The sequence below is a fragment of the Psittacula echo genome, assembly GCF_963264785.1.
Source record: "Psittacula echo genome assembly, chromosome: 7".
In the NCBI taxonomy this organism is placed as follows: Eukaryota; Metazoa; Chordata; class Aves; order Psittaciformes; family Psittacidae; genus Psittacula; species Psittacula echo.
In genome coordinates, this window is record NC_137740.1 from 20,339,605 (window position 1) to 20,357,628 (window position 18,024).

The 18,024-nt window shown below is 47.2% G+C and overlaps 2 protein-coding genes across 9 annotated transcripts in view; one reads left to right on the forward strand and one right to left on the reverse strand.

Annotated features, from left to right (window-relative positions):
* Nucleotides 1–8,335, reverse strand: part of PACS2 (phosphofurin acidic cluster sorting protein 2) — an 83,507-nt gene extending 75,172 nt beyond the window's left edge. For all 7 annotated transcript variants that reach the window (XM_080623799.1, XM_080623797.1, XM_080623798.1 and 4 more), the window contains exon 1: nucleotides 8,151–8,335. In XM_080623799.1, coding sequence (XP_080479925.1) covers nucleotides 8,151–8,278 — 128 coding nt within the window. In that variant the 5' untranslated portion in view covers nucleotides 8,279–8,335. The remainder of the gene's footprint in view (nucleotides 1–8,150) is intronic.
* Nucleotides 8,336–8,612: 277 nt separating this feature from the next.
* Nucleotides 8,613–17,680, forward strand: SEC22B (SEC22 homolog B, vesicle trafficking protein). Of its 2 annotated transcripts, none has more exons than XM_080623180.1 (5): nucleotides 8,613–8,796; nucleotides 9,043–9,152; nucleotides 13,941–14,101; nucleotides 14,432–14,578; nucleotides 15,637–17,680. In XM_080623180.1, the coding sequence occupies exons 1-5, from the start codon at nucleotides 8,722–8,724 to the stop codon at nucleotides 15,789–15,791; spliced, it is 648 nt and encodes a 215-aa protein (XP_080479306.1). In that variant the 5' UTR covers nucleotides 8,613–8,721; the 3' UTR covers nucleotides 15,792–17,680. The 2 variants fall into 2 exon arrangements, with proteins under 2 accessions (XP_080479306.1, XP_080479305.1); XM_080623179.1 differs by having other exon boundaries at nucleotides 9,047–9,152.
* Nucleotides 17,681–18,024: the final 344 nt, after the last annotated feature.

The following is an 18,024-nucleotide window of genomic DNA, read 5'->3' on the forward strand; positions in this document are numbered from 1 at the left end:
CCTGCACACAGACATACAACTTGGCTTTACAGCCTTTCACCTTCAAACCTCCAGCTCTCCCCAGCCCCAGTAACACACACTTAAAAAATTCCATCCTGAATCACCAGGTTTGTTCTTTTTTTCCTTTGTGGAACAAAAGAAACTACCTCCCCAAGGCCCAGGAGGTTGCACACATCTTAGAGCACTGAGGAAAAAGTGGCTAAATGACCATTTCCCAACAACAGCAAAGCAGGAAACACAGCGAGTTAATCAAAACCTCCCAGTGTCCAGGTGCTGATCCCTGCCCAAATAGCACACACCATTCTTGGAGGCATTTCCCAACACATTCAAACATCTATAAGACAGTTATCCCTCCAAGCCAGCACGGAGGCTATGCACACTGCACACAACATCGAAGTTGATATTTTATGATAATCTGCCTGCTTAGAGGAGAACAAATACCATTTTCCTTGACAACTCTTCTGAAATAAGATCTGAGCCACCATGCAGATTTCAAACTTTATTGAAATATAAACACACACAGTTATTTTCAGTGCAAAACCTCCCAAGAACAGTCACTCAGCAGTTCAGGAAGACAGGACTTCCATAAAGCACGCAGCTGCCAGGACCTGCACCCAAACCACTGTAAAGGTGCAGCAGCCACCATGTACCACCCCAAGCCAGGCAAGCAGTAGCACACTTCATAGCTTGTACACCCCTGCTCTGAGCCTCCACTTAAGCAAACTGCAGAACCTACAAGCTGCTCTGATGTTTATTTTTGCTGCACACTTTAAAAATTAGATTGCTTTTTCACTGGAGCAGGGGAGGTCCAACACTGGCATTTGAGCTCTTGATCAAAATACTTACTGCCCTGCAAGAAACTGCACTGGAAGCCAGACTGGCCTGTAGGCTCCCAGCTGCCAGATGAGAAGGAACAAGCAGGCAACCTCAGAAGTAAGGCACAGCTCATGATAAGTGACATAGCCACACAAAGCGCTTCAGGAAAGGCTAAGGTGGTTCTACAGGAGGAAATGGGTTCCAGACTCCAGCATGCAACAAGAGAGCCCATTGCACCCACTTTTCCAAACACAGAAGCTCATTTTCTCTTCTTCCCCAGACTCAGGTGGATCTGCAGACCCTCTACTACAGTGGCACTGACCCAAGGACAGGGTCTACATGTGCAGTAGTTATCAACCACCCTCAGCCTTGAGAAATCCCTCCTCCAGGGCTACTGGCTGCAGCATGCCCATCATGGCTCTCTAGGCCATTCATTGTTTTAAACAAATGAGTGATTAGCAAGAATCCACTCTCTGTGAAGCTGGCTGCATGCCCTGCAAGCCTCCACATCACTGTACAGTACCATAATCCAATTAAACCTCACTATGAGAGGAGCTTCACGCTATCACATTCAATTAGACAGTTAAGCTTCTTATCATCTGCACATTAGGATCCATTCCGACTAAAACTCCCCCAGCCCTGTTTGGGAGGTGGCATTCTTCAACCAAGGAAGGACACACACAATGACTATAAAGGTTCATATTCATATTGCTGGCTTGTATGGAGGTAGAAACACAAGAAAAATAAGATACAGTGACCAGTTCCTGTCCACTTGCAGTTACATGCTCTCAGAGGCTCCCTGCTCCCCCTTTGTTCTACTGCTCTCAAACTGTGCAGGGAAATGGAGAAGTTCTGAAGGAACACTATGGGTCCAGATGATTTTCACTCTTTAGTAAGTCAATGGAAAGGCAAAAGCTACTGGAGGACCTGGCAATACTGAGTTGTCTGGCAGCCAGTCACCAATTCCATAGGAAATACCCTCCCTAGAAGGTCACCATAGCAGTGGCAAAATTTGTCCCAAAAGAATTGGAAAAAGCTACCAAGATGTGACGCAAATGAAGGCAGCAAGCGGGGCCAGCTTCCTGCGCGAGGCCAAAGCATGAGCTGCTCCTGCAAAAAAGAAAGATTAAGGGTTGCAAGAAACATAATGGCCTCTTGTAACAGCTGAGTTGTTGCTTTGCTTTTCTTGGCAGAGAAGGGGGATGTTTTGTTGCTGGTTGATTAATCTATTATGCAAATCATTTCATAGCTAATTTGATATAGCCAGACACTTGCCACAGATATCATCTGCCTGCTAAGAGATGATGAAAGGTGGAGTATCAACAGTTCATTCGACAGAGCTTTTATTTCCTGGATAAGCAGCTGCAGGGTTGCCTTCTGCCACATAGGGCTGCAAGAGCACGGGCCAGACCTGCCACGGAACAAGGGGAAGGTCCCTTGGGCACCTTCACTTGATGGAAGGGAAGGAAAGAGGCCCTTCAAAAGAGCAGCCCTTTCCTTCCACTCCTAATGCCCTTCTGCACTGGGCATGTGCAGAGCGTCCAGATGAAAACCATGCACAATCCCATTCAGAGACCTTTCACTAAGCAGCTTTGAGATTTTAAGACTTTTTCAGAACTGCTCTTGACATACACAAGCTTCACCTTACATCAGCTAAAAGATGATTCAAAATAATTCTAACTAGAAGTTTGACTCCAACAAACCACTCAGCCTCTAGACAGAACATTATTTCCACTGAATACAAGAGTCCAAGTTATATACAGCAGTATCATACAACGTGACAAACTTAGTAATCACTGTGATAGGGTTTGCATGTGGAGCACTAAGGGATCAATTGATCTTGCCCGAAGTAATGTTATTTTGATCTTGATCTCTTCTACCAAGACGAAGCAGGAGAAATAGGCTCTCTAAGAATCAAAGGGTTGGTTTTAGCCACTGCACTTTACCCCAAGCATTTCATCTCCATTGCTCAGTTGCAGATGCTTTTCCTCATGCATGTCAAATGTTCAATATTGGCTTAGCAATTGTTTCAAAGCCTACCCTGTGTGCCCATTTGTATTCAATTGCCTTCAGTGGTAAAATTTAGCCACTCCATGCTATTCAAAGTCAAAACAAAGCCTCCAAATAAGCACTTCTGAAATGTACCTAGTCATCTGAGTAATTAGACATTTGCCTAGTTCCAAATGTACTGAAAAGCTAGTCAGCTCCCAATGAACGTACCAGCAGTTATCCTGAGTTATTCTCTCCTAAATGTTAGCGTATCAAGAGATCAGGAAGTTAAGATACATTTAAATTGGCGTCTCTCCCTCCCTGAATTAATCAGCATTTTTAATTATGTAGCATCACCTGATCATAAGTACTACTCTAGCAAGTTGTCCACCTTTCTCTGCCAATATAACATGTAGTTGCCATCTCTCAAGCCAGGCCAGAACATGCTCTCGCTGGCCAAGAAAAGTGCCCATTCCCAGTGTAGGCACACATCCTTCATACCAAAAGGCAAAGCCTCTCCCCTCTGAGCACATTTGTAGCAAACCCTCACAGAAAAGAGCCAGCAATGAACTTCACACAGGTCACAACCCCCTCAGCACTCAGCTGGGAGACAGACCCAATACCATGTACGGGTGCAAACATGTAGAATGTTTGAGTGACATGCAGTCCTCACTGATGGTCCAGTGGTCTATTGTAGTCACATCTCTGTGCCATTATCACTACATGCTCACAGACCCCTCTGCAAACCACTGCAACTCATTAACCTACAGGAAACTGACAGATCAGTAGAAGATGGGAGCTGACACAGGGAGAGCAGCACATAGCCCAGGGCATGAGCAAACTGGCAGGATCCACTTAGCTGCTGTGAATTCACAGCCTCACTCCAATCAGTTTCCATCACCCTGGGGTATGTCCACACCCCGGCTGGTGTAAAAGTCCACGTACTGCAAGGGCATCCCAGCACACCCAAAGCAGTAACATCCCTGCACCAGCAACCTCCTGTTCAAGTCCAAGGGATGCATATGGATTCCCTTCATGTTTCCTCACCCAGCGGGCAAGCTACAAAGACAAGCAGACATCTGAAATGCTCAGGCAGTGCCTGGACAACAACCTTGGATCTCCAGCACCATCTTTTCCTAGGTCTGTTCCACAGCCGTCCTTCACGTCTCAAAGGGACACCAGGTCACACCTGCTCTATGTGCAGTTCAGGCTCAATACATTCAGCTTCACTTTACAGTTCAAAGCTTAGCAGGAGCTTTTTCAAGTATGTGACAATTAAGGCAGTAGTCAAAACCTATTCTTAATGGAAGCACCAGTCTTCACTTTCTCTTGCTCTAGCAGACCCCCTTCCAATAAAACTTTTCCTCCAAGACTAGTCTTCCTCTGAACAGCCTCTGCATGGTGCTGTCTCCTCATGAGTCTCCTTCAAGATGGAATGGTGCTGCATCATGCCATTCACACCACACATTCATCAAGAGATTAGAAAGGTAAAAAATAAATAAATAAATAATCCACAGAACACTTCAGTGTGAGAAACTGAGGGGAAAAGTGTTGATTCTCCCCAGCCATGCAGCAAGAAGATCACACAGTTTTAGAGGTGGTAGGGAGAACTTTACTTAATGTAACCTTCCTCAAAGGAAAAGATTTCAATGCACAGAAGAAACAGCAGAAGAAGGTAGGCATCTCTCCCCTCTGGTATGCAGTGGTTACACCCAAATAGCAAGACAGTTTGAGTCACATTTCTGGGGTGACTAAAAGAACATACTTGCATTTCAGCAGCACCATGGTCAAAACCACCAGTGCTAAAGAAAGAAATGAGAAAATCATTTCTGCAAATGGCAGAAGAGAAAGGGAGACCAGCACAACTGCAAAACACCACCTAACCTTGTGTTGCACTCAAAACATACGATTGCAGGACAACACTATAACTCTTCACTATTATTCTCCCTCAAGCTTAGACACAGCCTTTTCACACAAGGGAACTCCATGGACGCACCAAGGCAGCCTTCCAGATTTTACTGACACCCCACCCAAGCTGAATGGGCTTTCAGTAAATCACCCACCGAATAAGAGTGTGCTGAAGAGCCATGCTTTAGAACTCTCCCTCCCACAGTCCAGTTCTTGGCCATCACCTGGAAAGCGCACACCTCATTCACATGAGGATCTCCACCTCAACACTCACCTAATATAGGGCAATGCAGGCACAGCCCGCTCCAGGCACTGTGTCCACCCAGCCCCTCCTGCTCCAGCTTCTTGCAGGAGAAACTGTTCAGAAATGGGGAAAGATTTCATAGAACCATAGAATAGTTCGGGTTGGAAAGGACCTTAAGATCACCTAGTTCCAACCCCCCTGCCATGGGCAGGGACACCTCCCACTAACCGTGTCACTCAAGGCTCTGTCCAACCTGGGCTTGAACACTGCCAAAAATAAAAGGAAAGGAAGCAACACTCTCTCTCCAAGCATAGTGTGGGGTGTCCCTGCCCATGGCAGGGGGGTTGGAACTAGATGATCTCAAGGTCCTTTCCAACCCTAACTATTCTATGATTCTATGGTATGCCTCTCTTCCATGAATCCTCTGACTTTCTGACAAGCTTAGGCCTCTTCTCAACAAGGAAATGCCATGTCAACAGAAGCCCCCAGGGGAACTTGCAACTGGTTGAAATCTCTGAAGAGACCAAGGCAATTCCACAGTACTTGACCACACACCAAGGCCCACTTCTCTTCTACATCCTTCTCTCATGTCCCAACAGATGGCTGTCTCAAAAAGCTCATTTTGAATATTGTTTTCCCCATAGAACAGTTTTCATCCCAGTATCTCTCACTTTAATACAAATAATCTTAAATGCTGTTGTGGTACAAAAAAAATCATTACAATATGAACTTAAAATAGAGAGGCAATAGTATATCTTAAAGGTGCTCAAACTCCTGCCTTCTCTGACAGAGGTTTGTTGCAAAGCCTCTAATGAAATGCAAAGCATGGACCCAATGTAGCATCACAAGACACAATGTTAAACCCTAACAGCAACAACAGAATTGAGCCTTCAAGCTCTGCACCCCCACTGCTGCTACAGAATTCAGTTTGCCCAGCACATGCAGCATGCAGCACACATCTTACTGTGCAAACAGACTAACACTGCTGCAGAAACTGCAACCTCAGCCGCTCCCCACTTCACTTTAGATAAACAAAAATCACTTGGCACCCACAGCCACAACTACAGACCTGCCATACACTGCACAGCGCATGCAGCCCTTTCACACTTGCCCATCTCATGTGGTTTACTCCACATCCAGCAGGGCTATGGAAAGACCTGCTCATTTGGTCAGTAGCAGATAAGGCAGCTGATGTTCACTCTTCCTCCCACCCAGGCTCTAGGAGAAAAGAGAACCCAGGAACGACAAGCAAAGATAATGGCAAGAACAGAGCTGAAACCAGAGGGACCCACACTACACACAAATTACTTCATACAAAAGGTATGTTCCTAAAGGCCCCAGTTGCCCCAGCTGATGCTTAAGGCCCCGCGACATGCAATCCAAGCACTTTCACCTGCCCCTGCTTCACAGCTTGCTTCAGTGACTCCAGAATTTTCCCCTCAAGCCTCAGTTCCATCCCACCTGCCCAGATGCCCACGTCCTTACATCACCAAGATTCCTCTAGGCACCTTGACTAGCTATCTGAAAATCTGCTGCAATTCCAATGCCCGGAACCCATCCTAAATGACAAGTCCTGGGCAGATGCACCCATCCTCTACCACAACAAGCCAGGGACAGCATTCTCATACCATATTTTCTGGTCATCTACATATCTGCAAACTAGGAAGCTATGTTGTGAGCTTGTTTTCAGATCCGCAAGTATCAGCATAAATGATAATGCAGAACTAGAAGTCCTTGGCAGGGACTGACATTTGTTTCTTTGGGGTTTTTTTATTTCAGTTTAACAGCCATTGTAATGAGGTTGGATGAAATGGGAACCCAAACACTTCCCTGTAGTCAAGGGGTACGGTGGAGACAGTTTTCAAAACAGCACTACAACAGGGCCTCCATGTCCTCTGCACACCAGCAGGGTCAATGCAAATCACACTGGAATCTAGCACAAAAATCAAAAAGCGCCATCTGCTCCTCCAGCTCCTCCTGTACAGGCAGCTCCTTCTATGGCAAAAGGACTTCTTAGAGGGGCACATTCCCCTTGGTGCTATTCTCCTTCCAAGACCTCCCGCTGCAGATAAGGCTAAACAAGATACAAGCTGAGAAAGTTGCTGCCCGACAGATACTCCAAGGCACTGTCAGCACAGATAAGCTGTTATACACCAAAATCATCTGCAACTGCCAGACTTGGGTTTTCTTCTACCCCATGCTATCTGTCTGCCCACAATGTCAAACCACTATGACTGTGGGTAATGTTTAAGCTAAGACAGCTACCAGTCCCACGAGCAAGCTGTTAGTACTGCAAGGCTGGGACATGGCCATCAAGTCCAACCTGCTATTTAGATGGAGCAGAAGACAGAGGGATTGGGGGGGGTTCATAAAGCTTGCAAAACATTATATTCTTGTGAGGTCAGCCCAATGACTGTTCCCTTTCTGCTTACTTGCTGTGTCCCCATTAAAAGAGAAAGTAGCGCTTGGAAGACTACACTTTAGCACATTTAAATCCTCAAAAGCCAGACTCCGAGAGTGCTAATTTTGTAGAAGCTAAAAGGATCCTTCCCATATGGGCTAAAAAAAAAGCATAGGCAAGGATCACATCCACGTGTTTATACACAGATACCAGAGGCGGGGAAAGATTTGAGACTGGGAGCGGGTGAAAAACCAGCAGAAGATAAATCTGATGCCTGCTTGGAGGCAGCTGATGTGGGGCATTTACCAGGCAAGGGCCCCGTTAACAGGGCGCCCCACATGGGATGGTGAGGCACAGGGAACACTAGCATAAGAAGGCACTGACACCCCAAACCCTGCCACTAACACATAGCCTATGCCAGGCTTTCTGGAGAGCCACTCAAATGCTGTGAGGATGACCGCTCACGGACCTGACAGAGGGCAGCAGCCCTCCCATTTTAGAGTGGGGGGAGGTCCTTGCACTCCCCACCCTCCCCAAAACCCACCGAAGGTGTGCGGGGAGCCCCGCCCACCGCTGTGGTCAAGCTGAGGGGCGGGGAGACGCCCCAAGGCGGAGGGAAGGGACCCTAACATTGAGAGAAGAGCCACAAAGCTGAGCGGAAAGAGGGGATTGCGGGAGCAGCCCTCGGGGCCTCACGGCTAGACGCGCAGGCCTCCAACCCTCGGCGTGTCAGAGGCCCGAGCCCGGCCCCGGGGGCTGCCGGCTGAAGGGAAAGGGTCCGCCCACCGTTACCTGGGAACGCAGCTAGGGCTGGAACCGTCGATCTCCCAGGTAGCGAAGAGGTTCATAGGCACGGGCCGCCCCAGGGCTCCGGTGCCGCCCGGGAAGCTGAGGCGGCTCCGCTCCGCCGCCGCCGCCATGGCTGCCCGCCTGGCGCGCGCCCACCGGGCCGCCGCCGCCGCCGCCTGCGCTGCCACCCCGCCCCGGCGGGGGGCTCGTCACGTGTGAGAGGGCGGGGCTCGGCAGGGCGGTGCTAAATCACTGTGGGGGGGCTCGATGGGGCGGAGCCACCTCTGCCGGGAGGGGGCGTGGCCTAAAAATATGGGCGGGGTTTCGCTGTAGGGGCGTGTCGGGGTGTGGCCAGAGGGGCATGTAGCCACGCCCCGTTTCACCGCGCGTCCCTCTCCCGGCTGCGGCCCCCTGGTGGTGGTGCTGCGTTGCTGCTCGGGCGGCCGGAAGTGCCCATGCAGCTGGCGACGGTGGGACCGGATGTCGCAGTGGCTGTTTCCGGCCAGCTCCGTGGCAGGGGCGGGCGGCGACGCGGGGCTGAGCTGTGGCGGGCGGGCCGCAGTGCGCCGCGGAGATGGTGCTGCTCACCATGATCGCCCGCGTGGCGGACGGGCTCCCGCTGGCTGCCTCCATGCAAGAGGACGAACAGGTGGGGCCGCGGGGTGTGCGGCGGGGGGCTCGGCCTGGTGCGCCGGTGAGGGGCGGGGGTGGTCTCGTATCTTTTGAACAAGCGTTGCCCCCCCCGGTGGTCGCGGGTGGTGATTGTAGAGCAGTTTCTGTGCTGGTGGGCTGTGCTTGCTTCTCGGCCTGAACCTGTCGTGCCCCCCGTTGACTGCTGGTGAGGGTTGTTTCCCAGGTAGCAGTCGCTCTTAACAGCCCTGTTCTCCCTTCTCAGTCAGGCCGCGATTTGCAGCAGTACCAAAGCCAAGCAAAGCAGCTCTTCCGCAAGCTGAATGAGCAGTCCCCCACAAGATGTACTCTGGAAGCAGGAGCCATGGCTTTTCAGTAAGTGTCTGTGGGTGTGATGGGGAATGGGCTCCTGCCACCACCGTGGAAATATTTGAAGGTGCTTCTGGGTCAGGGTGAGGATTTGTTAGAAACTGCGCTGCCTGAGAGTGGGTGAGTTATTTGACTACACTCTGCTGGCTGAAGTGTAATAGCCGCTTGAAGGGTAGAGCATATGAGTTATTTCTTTGCAGTGTTGTCTGGCACTTTTCTTCCAGCTAGATTCATAGTTCTGCCTTTGCTGACTGACAGTGTAGTTTCTGTTTCATTTAAGGTTTTCCTGCTTGTTTGCACCCTCTAAGGTAACTTCAGAGTGTCTTCTGTACTTCTTGTGTCTGATCTTTTCTCAAAAGAGATGTCTGTAGTGAAAGCAGCCTGGCAGTACCACTGTGAACTCCTCTGCATAAGACCTTTCCTCTCTGTGTCTTATGTGAGAGTTTACCTTTTCATGTGTTAGCTTCATGTGTTACAATTACATGGAGCATATCTGATTTTTTTTTTAATTATTGCCTTAGTATCTGACAGACTTTTTTCTCTCATCTTGTAGGTTCAGTCTTACTGTTGCCGAATGTGTTGGGTGTGAAAAGCAGGAGAGCAAGCCCGTGTTTGAGAAAGGAAATGCTTCCTTACGTGATATCCAGTTACCTAGCAGAATATTGCTTGAGAACTTAATAAAGCCCAAGATCTTGTCAAGAATCAGAATTCCCATCTTAGCAGAAACAATTGTTAGAAGTCTCTAAAATCAGGTGACATGTAAGAGCACTGAGACAGTTGTTCAGTTTTGCCAGCAAGATTTGCTGGCAGCAGGATCCCTTTCAATTCCCAACCCTGATGACCAGGTGTGTGTTTACAGTTGCGTGAGTGGGAAACAGCCTTTGAATGCAGGGCAAGGCTGGCTTTAGGTCTCTGTTTCTGTATCATGGGCCCTTTAGCAAATCTCCTGCCCTGTCCCTTTCTTGTGAGATTTAGTGACATGTAAAGAGAAGAAGGGGAGTTTTTTGAAGGGGTGGTCTTTGGCAACAGCCATGAGGTTTTGAGAGTAACTTTTCTTGTGGCTGGCTTACACATGATAATTGTAACAATATTTTTTTAATTTTGTCTTGTCTTCTGGTTGCCTTTGATAGGAAGTTATAGAGGTCAAAGGATGGCCCTGATTAAAATAGTCTGGCCATCCCTATCTCATGTTGAGTTTGGGTGTGGCCTCCAGAGTTAATTGAAAAGTGCTGCTCTGCATCAGCATCACCTTCTTTCTAGAAGTTAAAACTTTCTAGAATTTAAAAGCAGTCCCATTTTAAATGTTTCCATGGCACTGCATGGGTGTAGCTCTGACTGGCAGTGAAGCCTTGGGAAAGAATCTGTGCAGATCCTAGTAAATCCCTTCTTGCATTGCTTCCATGATGTAAGAAGAGGGATGTCTGAGAAGGCTGCACTACCTGGCAGTGCCAAGGAAATCGAAGCCTCTTAACGGTGGCTGTAATGTCACCAGTTTTGACAAGGTGTGAGGACTTGGGCAAGCTCATGGTTTGCCAGCTGTGTCAAAGAAACCAGGTTGACACAGAAAAGGTTACCTGACTGGTAGGTGGGGAAAGGAGCATTTCTCCTTCTGTGTTGAGTTAGTCCCTAGATGGGATTCCTCAGGCAATTGACAGCTGCTTATGCAAAGCACTCAGCTGCTGCCTCCTTTAAGGTGGGACATTAAGGCAGGGCCTATATGAAAAGAAAATTTTCAGATCAGAAAACGTCCTGAAACTGAGAACATTGAAGGAAGGGGAGGAAACAGGAGTTTGAGATTTAGTGTAAAAATAATGGTGACTGATAACCATGCTGTTCGTTAACACAGCATACCATCTTTTCTGCCAAATCAGAGCTCTGACTGCTGAGGGCAGCACAAAACAGGGCAGAATATTTTGCGGTGAAGAGTTACAAGCATGGGTCAGGATATTGCTGAACTTGCTGAGGTGGTATTGAACATTTTTAGCTTGGCCATTTGGAGAAGAGCCTATTCTTGCTGAAATGTGAAGCTTAAACTATGACCACTGAAATTACTGAGGTAATTTCTGTCAAATGTAGTGTTTAGACTGGCTCCAAAAGCTGTGTCAAACTTTCAGCTTCAGTATCCTCTCACTTCTGCACATGGCTGTGCAGGTACAGAAACACTGAAGAAGTCTGCTGTGCTGTCAGTCACTAGTTGACCTTTGGCTCATTGACGACTGAAGTGGCTCTTTAACTGTCACACCGAGAACAGCCCATGGCCTTTGCCACTATTACCAGAATAAAGCTTTTCTCACTGAAAATGTCCAAGGTGATTGTAAGAAGCATATTGGGAGTACAGAAGTTAGCAATGGCAAGGGGCAGTGTACACTGCTGAGCAGTCAGCATGATCGAATGCTGTGCTGAAGCTCAGAGGCAGGCACAAAAAGTAAAACTGCCCAGCTGTGCAGGAACTCTGCTCTGATGTTGAACTGACGTTGACAGAATTGCCTGAGTCTGGGACAGAATGAGGTGTGCTTGCTCTCTGTGGTACTGACAAGTTGACTTTAAATCCAACACATTTTCAGGGGAAAACAAGTGGGAAGTACAGCTGCAGAGCTCCAGGCAGCACTAACTGACCAAGCAGAGGTAACACAGCTGTACCAAAAGAGCAGGGCAGGTTCCTCAGGCTGCTCTCATCTTGGAAGTGGTGCTCCAGCTGTGAGGCAATACTGTTGGAATTCCTGTCTGACACAAGTTTTCTGTATTTCTTAAGATGTTTTTGGGTCTTGCTGTTCATGACAGTGGCTAAATCAAGCTCTGGGTGATGACATGTAGCAATTCCAAGCAGTCAAGCAGGTCTTCAAGGATAAGGGCAGAACAGAAGCATGATGTACTGTAGGGTTAGTCTTACACACTGATGCAGTCCAAACTGAGGGAATGGAAGGATGTGCTTATGGGACATGCTTGTGGAATGGATTTAAGTAACTGAAATTTTTTGCTTCTGGTAGGGGTGTTGAAGGCTGTGTTATTTGAAGGCTGGCAGGATTTACAGGAGCCATATAGAGGCAGGAGAAGTGGATACTTCTGCCCCAGAAACAACTTGAGGATGGCTAATTTGAAGGACTTGTACCTGTTGGGGTATTTGGAAAAACAGTGGGGAGGGGGAGGAAGCTGTTTTGTAAGCCTGGTGTGGCTATTATGAAAATTTTAAGCTACTTATTTAACTACAATGCCCTCGGGACTGCGTCCATTCTTTAATACACTGTTAATCTTTTTGCTAACTAGTCTGCTACATAATGGCATTATGCAGAAAGTCAAAATAAGGTAACATAAAAGCATTTAAATTCCACCCTAAATAATACAGATACACAGTCAAAAGTGTAGGCAGGGCTACCTACTGGCTCCACTCCCTTGGTTTTAGTGGAAATATCATTGCTTTTATTTTATTGTTGGTTAAATGAGGTGAAAAATGTAGTTGTGGATGTGTAGCAGTACAGAGTTGTAGCAAAGCCTAAACAATCTCAAGATTAGTTCTATCTTATCCTTATTTCAGTAGGCTTTTTAGTGGAATTCCCTGCCTATGGTTGGAGAGGGTTGGAACTAGATGAACTTTAAGGTGCCTTCCAAACGTAACTATTGTATGATTCTGTAATGGAAGGCCTCTATTCTCAGTGCTGACAGAGGCACTGGAGCTCACATTGAAACAAGGTCAGCACTAAGCCTTTGTAAGCAAGTAAGAATTAGATGGGGATGGGGCTGGTTGGAGGAGGAAGAAGAGGACCAGGACAAGGGGTAACGGGTTCAAACTTAAACAGGGGAAGTTTAGATTGGATATAAGGAAGAAATTCTTTACTGAGAGGGTGGTGAGGCACTGGAATGGGTTGCCCAGGGAGGTTGTGAATGCTCCATCCTTGGCGGTGTTCAAGGCCAGGTTGGATGAGGCCTGGGGTGACATGGTTTAGTGTGAGGTGTCCCTGCCCATGGCAGGGGGGTTGGAACTAGATGATCTTAAGGTCCTTTCCAACCCTAACTATTCTATGATTCTATGACCTCTGTGCATTCAGCTGCAGGACAAACAAAACAGCATTACACAGTAACATGCTTCCATGCATGTTCTGGGGCTCCTAACATTACAGCCAAAGAGCAGGTAGCACAGTCATACTTACCCATGGCAAACCTGTAGAGGAGATCACCAGAATCCAGATAGCAGCAGTATTTTTCCCAAAATGCCTTTGAGGTCATGCATGTGGATAGCAACAGCTGACCAACAGGCTGGTGTTGGAGGGAAGGGTACCTCCTTTCCTCCAAAATAGAAAGCAGGAGGTGGCAGTCACTGGGTGGCTTTTTAGCATGGTGAGCCCAAATTCTTTTGTGTCCTGATCTCAGGGTAGAGCTTCCCATTTGTGGGCCTCAGGTACTTGGCTGTGCTGCATTGTCTTAGAGCTGTGTTGGCCACCTTCCTGTCTATTCTGCTGGCAAATTTTCTTGGGCTGCCATCCTCCTGACCACAGGAGGGAGGATTCCTCCCTTTTTTACTCCAAAATTGTAACTCTCATTGCTAGTATTTTCTTAACTTAATGATATTCACAGGTCAACTTTTGTTCAAGTGAAGACAAAGTTCAGGGCTGTTGGTGTGGGTATAGGGTCTGAGGGTACAAGAGAATTTATTTTGGGTAAAGAAGAAATAAGCTGTTACTTTCTACAAAGTTTGACACCCACTTCTCATTGCCTCATAGGAATAAAAGTATGCAGAGTGGTGTTTGATAGGATAAGTTCAAAATTGATTAATTAATGTTCTGTCTGCTGTTCTTTTAGCTACATCATTGAGAAAGGAGTGTGTTACCTGGTCCTGTGTGAAGCTGCATTCCCCAAGAAACTGGCTTTTGCGTATCTGGAAGACTTGCATTCAGAGTTTGATGAGCAGCATGGCAAGAAGGTGCCAACGGTCTCCAGGCCCTATTCCTTCATTGAATTTGGTGAGATCCCTCTCCTTGTGACTAGTTAGGAATTTTCTTGCTAGAGGGAGCAGCAGAGACAGAATCATCTCCAGTTTGGCCTATGGAATTGACAGTTCAGCCTCTTTCTGGCACTGCAGAAATGGGTGTTTTAAGCAAGAGAATGGAGAAGTGGTAGGGAAATTGTAGATGTCCTTTGATTTAGATTTTCTGCTTTAAGTCTCCTGGCCTTGCTCCAGTGAATATTTTCATACAGTCTACTAGCTGTCCCAGCAATGCTCCCACTCTTTCAGCAGCCAGCCTCCTCTGTGTTAAGTGAGTTCCCCTCTGATCGCCCCCCTCTTGTTCCAGACACCTACATTCAGAAAACCAAGAAGCTCTACATTGATAGTCGGGCAAGGAGGAACCTGGGCTCCATCAACACAGAGCTGCAGGATGTGCAGAGGATTATGGTGGCCAACATTGAGGAAGTCTTACAGCGAGGAGAAGCACTTTCAGGTACAGGGAATTCCTGGTATTTGGCATATGGCTCTTTATCCCCTCAATCAGCTGAGTGGGTAGAGCATACTGGAGGGAAAGGCTTGCTAATCCCTGAACCTCCCAAGAAGAGCAGTGAAGTCAATGGGTGTTTCATTTGGTTTGGTTGCATCCTGAGGCACCTGGCAGGTACTGGTGCCTCTTCTGGGTAGGACGAGCATCTTAGAATCATAGAATAGTTAGGGTTGGAAAGGACCTTAAGATCATCTACTTCCAACTCCCCTGCCATGGGCAGGGACACCTCACACTAAACCATGTCACCCAAGGCTCTGTCCAACCTGGCCTTGAACACCGCCAGGGGTGGAGCATTCACAGCTTCCTTGGGCAACCCATTCCAGTGCCTCACCACCCTAACAGTAGAGAATTTCTTCCTTATATCCAATCTAAACTTCCCGTTTAAGTTTGAACCCGTTACCCCTTGTCCTGTCACTACAGTCCCTAGTGACGAGTCCCTCCCCAGCATCCTTACAGCCCCCCTTCAGATACTGGAAGGCTGCTATGAGGTCTCCATGCAGCCTTCTCTTCTCCAGGCTGAACAGCCCCAACTTTCTCAGCCTGTCTTCATACAGGAGGTGCTCCAGTCCCCTGATCATCCTCGTGGCCCTCCTCTGGACTTGTTCCAACAGTTCCATGTCCTTTTTATGTTGAGGACACCAGAACTGCACACAATACTCCAAGTGAGGTCTCACGAGAGCAGAGTAGAGGGGCAGGATCACCTCTTTCTGCCTGCTGGTTACACTCCTTTTGATGCAGCCCAGGATACAGTTGGCTTTCTGGGCTGTAAGTGCACGCTGCTGGCTCATCTTGCTAGCTTGGGTGGTTCCATCCCAGCAGGACAAGCACTGGAGCACTGCACACAGACACAGGCCATGCTGCCTTGTGTGAAACTGCTGCACTCCCGGAGAAGCTCCCAGAGAAACTGCTGCTGCTCCAGAGAAACTCATACAGTTAGTATAATATTGGGGAACATATAGGTTGCTTTAATACTGATTAACTTCTCTGCCCTTTCTCTTTAACAGCTCTTGATTCCAAGGCCAACAATCTGTCCAGTTTGTCCAAAAAGTACCGTCAGGATGCGAAGTATCTGAACATGCGCTCCACTTACGCCAAACTTGCGGCTGTAGCTGTGTTTTTTATCATGTTGATCGTGTATGTGAGATTCTGGTGGCTGTGAGCCGATTGCAGTCACAGAAGAGGGAAAGCTGGTAGCTTGGCAGGTGTATGTGTGCAGGACACTGTTCATGGGGGATGTGCATTAGAATCCACACAGGACTACCACCTTAATGGAAGTGTCCTGAAATTGTTAGGTGACACTTGACTACTACATCTCTTAGTGAAGCCTAACAATAGGTGTAAAGGCTTGTTGACTACAGGCTTTTCCTCTGAGGCAGTTTGCACTAGGGCACTGGAGAGTTTGGCCTCCCATGGTCCTGCCCCCCTCCTGGGGACATGCTCTGGGAACTGTCAATCAGTGCGGTTTAGCATAATCACATTGTACGTCCTCCTGTTGAGTAGCTCTAGTGAGAACTGTACTCTAATGAACATTCCTTGTATTGGCAATGTTTGCTTTTTTAGAATCTGGGTCTGCAGTTCTTTTTCTTTCTTTTATTTTCTTTCTTTTTTTTTTTTTTCTTTTCCAAAGGTAAGAATCCAATGTTTGAAGGTAAATACTGCACTGTACATGTAATAGCTTTTACCTCTGTCAGAATAGCTATTGTTGATTTTTCTGTGTCTGACATCTTGGCTTGTTACACTTTAAATTGCTTTGGGAAGAAATGGATGTTAAATTATGCCTTAAAATACATTCTGTCTAGTATTAGGAGGGGCAATGGAAGATTTCTATATTACGGATTCCTAGAAAATTTAACTACAGGTTTGTAAGTGTCCACTTTCCCTCCCCTGACAGCTGTGTATGAGCATATGTTTCCTTATGAACAGGGTGTGTAATTCAATGTTGTTGGAGCGGGCACAGTGCAAACTGTGTCAGCACTCTGTGTTTTTCCCTTCTATCTGCAGATTCACTAATTATTTCCTTCCTTTTGTTAACTGTGCATCACTTCCAAAATGTGTCAAAACTGCCAGCATTTCATCTCTGGGATGCTTGTTTTCTTTCTCCCTCTTTTCCTCACCCAAAACAACAACAACAACAAAAAAACCAACCTGAAACTCTGAATGTTGTTGTGAAAAAATGTCAGTGTTTCCTTAAAGAACACTTTAACTTTACATGAAGGATTCAAAATCATAACTTCAAAACAGTGGAATCCTTTGGAAATGCCACCTCTTTTTCTGTGGTCACCCTCTCCCTACCTCACTTGGGAAGCTGAAATTGTAGGTGAAGAAAAACTCATTATGGGGCAAGAGTATAGAGCTGCTTCTTTCTTATGGGCCAATATGTATCTTTCCAGTAATGTGATTCTTTTTTTTGTTGTTTTGGGGTTTTTTGTCCACCTGTGCTAATTTTAACAGTCAGCTATTGTTTTCACTTAACAAATAAGAGGAAAAAAGAAACCCCACAGCTCAGGCGCTCTTCTGCACTCAAGTGTCTGCCACTTGGTAAGAGGCAGGCAGTGTCACAGAAGAAAGTTTTCAGGACTCCCCAGCACCTTTTACAAGCACATAATCTTGTGTAGTTCTGGAAGTACAAACTGTGACCGGGAAATGTTTCCTGCCACCGGGTAGAAAACAGCTGTTGTCCTGCCTGGGAGCACTCCCTAGCTTGACACAGCGTTGGACTGGCACAGAAGCAGTTAGCACTTGTCCACCAATAAACCTAGCGAATTTGATCTGCTATGTAGCCTAAAACAGGTTTCTGCATGATGCCTCCAAGTGTTACTTTGTAGCTTGCTTTATTATTATCATTATTTTTAATCCTTTTAAGTGGTGTCCTTAACAGGTGAATGTCCCAGTGGTGTAGCTCTGTGTAACATAGGTGCTGGAAGGTGAGCAGGCACCGACCATACATGGATTGTTGTGATTGAGGGGAGTGACGTTTCTGCAGTGAAGGGCAGCTCAGTGAGCCGCTGCCTCCTGTAGCCCCAGTGTCAGCAGTGAAATAAATGCTTCTGAAAAATCCCCTCTGCAGTGAGGAGTTTCCTGTGTCTGGTTTCTGTCATCTCGGAGTATGCTTTCTTTCCTTCCAGGGACACAAGAGGATAAAGGCCCACCTGGGATAAAGGTCTCCTTTTTGGAGGCAGAACTAGTCTGAAAAACATGTGCTTGCCCATTTTCTGTCAGAGAGGCTATACTTGGGTTATAGCAGGGGTTTCTATTCCTGCAGGTGTGTGTGCCTTCTTGCATGAGGGCAGGCAGCTGCCTCAGCACTGGCAGAGCCCTGTAAGTGCATGGGTAGATGTTTATGGGGACAGCTTTTTGGTAATGCTGTTCACATGGGGCACATAAGAGGCAGA

Coding starts and splice junctions, on each gene's coding strand:
- SEC22B (XM_080623179.1), top strand. CDS start 8,628: ATGTCGCAGTGGCTGTTTCCGGCCAGCTCCGTGGCAGGGGCGGGCGGC. Junction 9,153..13,940: donor GCAGGAGCCATGGCTTTTCA/GTAAGTGTCTGT, acceptor CTGTTCTTTTAG/CTACATCATTGAGAAAGGAG. Junction 14,579..15,636: donor GCGAGGAGAAGCACTTTCAG/GTACAGGGAATT, acceptor TCTCTTTAACAG/CTCTTGATTCCAAGGCCAAC.